Source organism: Pygoscelis adeliae, unplaced genomic scaffold (assembly GCF_000699105.1).
Source record: "Pygoscelis adeliae isolate BGI_AS28 unplaced genomic scaffold, ASM69910v1 Scaffold66, whole genome shotgun sequence".
Classification (NCBI taxonomy): domain Eukaryota; kingdom Metazoa; phylum Chordata; class Aves; order Sphenisciformes; family Spheniscidae; genus Pygoscelis; species Pygoscelis adeliae.
Genome location: NW_008825167.1, coordinates 2,757,091 through 2,764,071, shown reverse-complemented (window position 1 = coordinate 2,764,071; position 6,981 = coordinate 2,757,091). Strand labels below are relative to the sequence as shown.

The 6,981-nt window shown below is 44.3% G+C and overlaps 1 protein-coding gene across 1 annotated transcript in view; it reads left to right on the top strand.

Moving 5' to 3' along the window:
• The first annotated feature begins 6,337 nt into the window (after window positions 1-6,337).
• The window catches only part of MGST2 (microsomal glutathione S-transferase 2), an 11,361-nt gene continuing 10,717 nt past the window's right edge, over window positions 6,338-6,981 (top strand). Inside the window, exon 1 of the mRNA XM_009328866.1 lies at window positions 6,338-6,395. Within this exon, the coding sequence (XP_009327141.1) occupies window positions 6,338-6,395 (58 nt within the window). The remainder of the gene's footprint in view (window positions 6,396-6,981) is intronic.

Sequence of the window (6,981 nt, the reverse complement as noted above, 5' to 3'; positions counted from 1 at the left end):
AGGAAAGGGCAAACAGATGAAGTGGAGACTCAGGCATCAGGAAAAACCCTTGCTGCTTTATCTCTGTTCATGGAAACGTTTTCATTTTGAAATCTTAATGTTAGCCTTAATGTCCTTTTGAAAGGGACAGAAAGCGATTCTGAGCAGAATTTGTTAAATGTACGCGTACCTAAAAATGAGAGCCACGATTTGAGGCAGTTAAGCCAGACTCCCTTACATTGGATTTTTGCACTTCTGAGTATAAAACCTTGGACATCTCAGTTTGGGGCTGAAAAATGGAAACGTCCAGAACCAGCAGCCACTTTAGAAAATGCCAATAAGATTGTATGTCACGTGCACTGAAATGCAGTGACCATTAATTAATTACACAGGCGTGCCACAAAAGCATGTAAGGAAGGATGTGAAGAAATGTTTACAAATCCTTTCACGGCAATACCCATAAATAACAAGTAAACAGCGACAGGAGCAACTGCTGCTGTAATATTTCTGTCATTTGTTGTGTGCGCATCAGCAGGCGCTGCAAGGGGAAATGACTGTCGGAGGAGAGAGAAATATGTTGCCAAGCAACACGAGACCCCGGCCGGGGGACCCCCTCCCCTGCCCGGGAGCAGACAAAGCTTCCCGGGCCTCTTGGCTTTAACGTACAACCACTCCGAAAGCTAAGCCAGCATCCATCAGGGGAGAGTGGACATGGGCGGAGTGAGCGAGCGGGAGAAGGGATGAGAGCAGAGCCTCTAATTGGCGAGGAGAGGCTGCGGAGACCAAGAGAAGAAATGGCAATCACGCCAGGGAGAGATACAGAAAGGAGCGGAGGGGATAGACAGAAGACAAGCCAGGATGGAGCAGCCGACCTGGGAGTGTGGTTGATCCGACAGCTCTTGGATCAAACCCCTCTCCAGCATGGAAGGGCTGGACCTGACTGGGGGTGCCCCGGCTGGAGAGAGAGGTGGAGAAGCATGGTAGAGGGAAGATACTCTCCAAGGTTTTTTTTCTTTTCAAAACATGCCTGTGTAAATATGGCAGCAGTGGAGTGAGATTGAGGGAGCTGGCGTCTAGGTCCCTGCATGCTCTGCGGCCTGCCAGATGGGAGGAGGGTGCAGAGTCTGGAATTCAAAACTCAAAGGCGGCAGCCAGGTACCCGCTCCGGTTCCTGTCTCTGCCATTAACCTCCTCTGTTAGCACAGCCAAGTCACACAAGTGAATCTCAGGGAAGCAGGCATCCCACCTGATAGAAATTTGGGAGCAGCTGAATGCATAACTACAGCAGGCACCTTGGAAAACTGTCAGTTTTTCAATTATGACAGTGACCGGGGCTGCTACATTCCCCTGGTAGCTGGGGTCAAGCAAGCATCACCGTGACACCGAGAGCCAACATTTACCAATAGTGTCTCTGAAAAGCTGAAGATGCAGGCAATAAATAATGGCACACAGTTGTGACTGTCTGTAACGCAAGCCGCGCTGAAGAGCTGGCCAGGCTGGAGGGCCTGGCTCGCCAGCTACCTGAGCAAACGATCTGCCTTACTGCATAAAGGCATCGGATAAGGCTGAACATGAGCACAATTTACCTCCTACTTCCTAAGCATAGCTGATTTCCACAAAGATGAAATTAAACTTCCTTCTGTATGGATGAAAAGACTCCCTCAAGCTGAAGTGGTTCGCTAATTAAAATAGCTCTTTGTCCAAGGTTAGCAAGTTAAAAAATAGCAAGTGCTACGTTGTCACAGATCTACTAGGTGTTGTGAAGGGAGACAAGAAATTTACAACCAACATGTCTTGAAATCTCTTGCTGAATCTCCATTAATCCCCTGCATTCCAGATATCAGAGCAGTCATGCTGGCCTGGGGATCTGCTTCCAGTTGGTCAATAGCAACAGGAAAATCTTTAAACCTCCTTTTGATCCAGACATAAGTCGTGCAGGATCTGCATCTCGCAGACCAGCCCTCGGTTCTCCCAAGACTACCTGCTGCAAACCGGAGATACCGTATGCAGAGCCAGCGGGACTGCGCGATGCAGGAAGTATGCTAACGTCTGGAAGCACCGCTGCCTCCCAGCTCCCATCACTTATTAATGAGTTGTTATTCATTGCTGAAATGCTGCCAATTTGTATTATACAGGCAGTCAGGCAAGATGATCATATTGGTCCACAGCAGCTTTAGCCTGTGAGTGAGGCGCAGAGAGTAAGCCACACTGATTTCCATAGGGTGAAGAATCTGGGAGAGTTGCTTCTAATCTTCAGGCATAAGCACAAGTACTGACAAAAGAAATGTGACTTTGCCTAACTCTCTCCTCAGACATTATGTGACTGCAGGGTCCACCACATCCCATCTCCAGGCTGGTAGCTTTTGCAGCACACATTAAATCTCTCACAAGGAAAGTCAAAGGGGAAAATGGGAAATAGCTTCGTATACCGCATTTCCTCCTCCCCTTCTGCTGAATGGGAGAGGCAGGGTTTGCAGAATTCCCTTCTTGTGTTAGGCTGCACTTCTTCTCTGGAGATTTACCGCTTGTTCCAGAAACATTCAGGTTAGGAGGAGGAGGTCCGAGACATGGGAGGTGAGGAATATTCTCTATATACCCTCTACCCAGTTGTGTGTCCCAGGTATTCCCTGATCAGCATACACACACAGCTTTTTTACATGGCAGTGCAGGTGTGCTTGTGTGCGCACCATTTTCCTGAACGGGTTCTGGTAATCCCTCCCAAGATGCACTTCTGAGCTCCTCAGAGCTGAGAACAGGTGAAGATATTTTAAGAAAAAAACCACATTTTTTAACAGAAAAGCACCGTTTTAACAAAAAAACAACCACACACTGTAATTACATGAAGGTACTTCTTATAGTAATCTAGACTCCTCTTTTTGCTGCTACTTTGAAAGCCTGCTATGATTACAATGGGATATTATGCAAGATTGGCACGGTTTAGGTTTTATAAACATACGTAAAAATATATTATGCTCTATCGCAGTCCAGAATTGCATCCCAGATATGTTCTTGCAATGTCCAAAGTAAAAAGATGTAATGATACCCAAAGGCCGTAAGGAAATCCAAGAGGCCTGTGGGCATGCGGGAATTTACGTGCATATAGCAGCTCACATTAACACCGATGGGAGTTAAAGCAAATCAATCTTTTGTACACCCAGATGAGAACACCATGAACCAATTCTTTCCTGACTTATATCCAATATTGATGGAGGTGACATAAGGTTGCAGAAGGTGCAGATTGGGGAAGAATCCGAACCGCTGGCTACTACTCTATTTAATCCTTTTAAATCTGCTCTGCCACCACCATCAAAAATGATCTCATGCCACCAGTGTCCAGCGGATAGGGATAGAAAATGAGGATCTGTTTTATCATTTGGTAACACTGCCACAAAGCAGGGGACTCTGAACAACCAGACCTTAAAACGAACTGGATAAAATGGACTGTTCATCCTTCCTCTGAGGCCCCGTGCAAAGTATATATGAAATGACAGCAGACGTGGGTTACAACTGGTATTTAGGAGGTAGAAGTAGGAACATTTGAAGGAATAAATGTATTTTCTTCCTCTTTCACCTGTTTCATCATTCTGATAAATTTAAAGCCTGAGTATGACCCAGTGCCACACAGGCCCATGTTCTTTGTAATATATTGTTGAAAAGCAGAGTAAATTAATAAAACACAGAGCTCACTACTGTTCCTGCTGTAGCTAAGCTTCTTTTGATACATGAGCTAGCCTCGTACATTGTCATAGTCATGATTTACCCTATAAACGTTTCCAGTGAAATATATGAGAGTTCACATATGTTTTCCCTTCCAGCCAGAGGAGCCTTTCTGTTCTTCAGAGCCTGTCTCCTAGAAGGTGTTTAAAAATAAAAGATGCTGCACTGCCACTTGTGACTGGCCTTTAAGAAGTTACACCCCTGCACAGACTGAACACTGCCCTTTGCAAAGCTCTTTTCAGCTCTTCCAGAGACAAAAACTGAGCAGCTTTGACAGTGTAAACTCCATTAAAAGAGCTTATTTGATCAGTCTGGTTTCACGCTTAAAATGCTTTTGGTCTCACTACCCCAACCATCTGCTCTCTCGTGACAGCAGTTCTGCCACCCTGCTGGGATTTGCCTTCGCTGCTGGTAAACAGGAGCTTCTCTACAGAGGGAAGAGCCAGCCTCTTCGGGAAGGTCTGCCAGGGACGCACAGGTCAGGCAGATGCAGGACCACTAATTTGCCTTAAATCCTGGGGCTACACAGACTCCCAGCTCTGATATACAGCTGCTGCGTGAAACTGGCAAGTCCCGTCCCTACCCAATGCCTCAGTTTCCGCTGCGGTAACTTACGGTTAGAGAAACTTGTTTTCCCTGTAAAGCGCACATACAAAGTATGGTGCAGGAATAAAATACCACTGTTTCCAAATGGGAAAGACCCAAGTCTGGTAAGATACCACCAGTATCTCTGACTTCACATTACATTTCACTGCTCAGAGCCTCTGTTCTTGCTTTGCAGACAGCTTTGGACAGCTGCAGAAAACACATGCATTTACAACAGCAGAGATAAGCAAAGCACATATGAAATACATGCAAGTGAAGGAAATCCAAAATCAAATTACATTTATCAGGAGCAAGCTGAGAAATCAGCCACAGACAAGCTGTCAAAATGTCCTGACATAACTGGACAAATCTCTTGGTTGACCCTGGCATCTATTTATATATTGGGGCTTATACACATCATAAAAGCTCTGGGCATCTGAGGTACTACTGTATTTCCACAATCATAAACAAACCCAACCTTGTTTTGTATATGATCCGACTTCCTATTCTGGGTTACACAGGGAGGAAGCATAACGCTAGATCAAGTTGCCTGTGGACTATGTATGACCAAAAGCATTATAAATCTATAGGCAACTACAAACTCTCTGCTACCAGTGGAAGGTGAACAGAGTTTTAAGCAGACTCAAGCTCAGCCATAATGGCCATGTAACTTATAATATTTCTGTGGATTTAACCCCCTGCCCTAGATTGTATTCCTGCCTACTTTTAAGTCAGTCTTTGTTGGATTTTGCATGTCCGTTGCCATTTTGAAATTCACATCCTTTGAATAAAGTCAGAAAAAACCCCATTACTTCAATGTCAGCTGGCCTTAAAATGTTTAGCCCTTGTGGGTTTAACTTTTCAAATGACCAGCTCTGTCAGAGTTTTCCTTCACTTCCCTATATCAGCAGGGTGACAATGTTTTGAACACTTCTGAGCCAGCCCTTAAAAACGTAGAGAAACTGTGTGGTCAGAAAGCCAACCCATACTACAACAAGAACCGCAATTCAAGCACGTAAATCAGCAATTAAAGAGTTACGAAGCACAAACATCCAACTACTGTTATTACAGTATATCTACTCTTCCAATCTTTAGAAAGAACAATATGCTGAATTAATACCCACGAAATAACCTTTTAAAATTTGGCAAGGTAAATAACTGATTTAAAGTCCTTTTTACGCTAGCCTTTAAAATTAGCAAATTTGACTGAAGTCAATGAAATATCCCACTTTAACATCTGCTGGAGACAAAGTGGATAGATAATCCTGGAGTCACAACAAACATTACACTGGTTTTGGTCCAGTGGTCTTATGGGATCATAAAGGCTAATGACATTAAGCTTCCTGTTAGTTAGGGCTAGCTGATGAAAAAATGTTCCTTGAGAGACTCTCTCCCAGTTTTAGGACTAGGCATAAGCTATAGGAAGCGTAGTCCAGGCAGTAAAATGAGGGGAGATATTTCTTTCTTTCTCAGTTGTTTTACCCTTTGAACTATCCTGAACAATTCCTTTCTGCATGCTGACTACTTGTAAAGTGGCTGTCATGTCATCCGTCAGAGCCCAATTTGTACATATTCCACAAAACCCGTAAATCAAGTGCAGGGAGAGTACAAAGCTCCGCTCCCCCCTCGCATCTCCTGCACCTGCTGCTTTCGAGTGGTGCTACTAGTGATGGATGCAGACCTCGCCGCGCTAGACCCTGTGCAAACACAGAACAAAAAGTCTTCGCCCCCAAAGAGATTGCAACTGAAATCGAAGACATAAAAGAACAGCTGAATCCACAGAGTCAGGAAAGGCTGTTTTTGTTCTCTCTGCGCTTTCACACAGGCAAGAGGCAGGCAGGGCTGGCTGACTGTGTTTGAACTTTTTCAGGAATGAAAAATGGCCATAATTTTGCACTCTTGTTTTAAAAAGTTAGGCTGTTCTATTTCCAGGGCAGACCTTTGTTGCAACGCTGAAAAGCACTATAATTCTCCCACCTGTTGTTTTTCCTTATTGCTCACCCAAGCTCGCTCTCCTATGCACACATCCTGCTCGCATGTGGAAGCTGCTGGGAACATGGCTGGTGACTCAGTTTTGCTTGCGGCTGTCTCTCTTCTTTCCGCCTTCCAGCAATGTAAGATCTGTGGGGTTGCGTGACTGGGGCTTGGGGAGGTTTCCACTGGTTCTGAAGTACTGGAAATTATTTTGTGATAAACTGGCTGCTCTGTAACTTTAACTTCTGAGAACTCCGAAGATTTTTCTCACCGGAGCATTGTTTGCCCTCTCTGTAGTCTGAGAGGGAGTTGGCTCAGTGGGACAGCTTACTTTTCCCTGTGGGAGAAATTAGTTTGTTTTCAATTCTATTTTGTTTGCTGACTTTTTGGAATCATACTATTGTGAGAGCTTGTAACTAGCCGTAAAGTTACCCCAAAGCCACATCGTGTCTTGGTTTCGATTCTTATTTAGGCACCTATACAATTGAAAACCTCAAAAGTGAGAGTAAATTTCTGAAATCAAATACACCAATGCTGGACTGAAAGCGCTGCAAAAACTGTTTCCTGAAAGAGAGATGTATACTAAATATCTAAAATGAAAGAAGAAAGCAAACCTTTACATCAGGCAGCAATAATATGAGATATTCCATATTATGTCCTCATCATTACATTTCTTTAAGATCTAAATGGATTTATTTTATCCCCTGCTGATATGCCTCTGAGAAT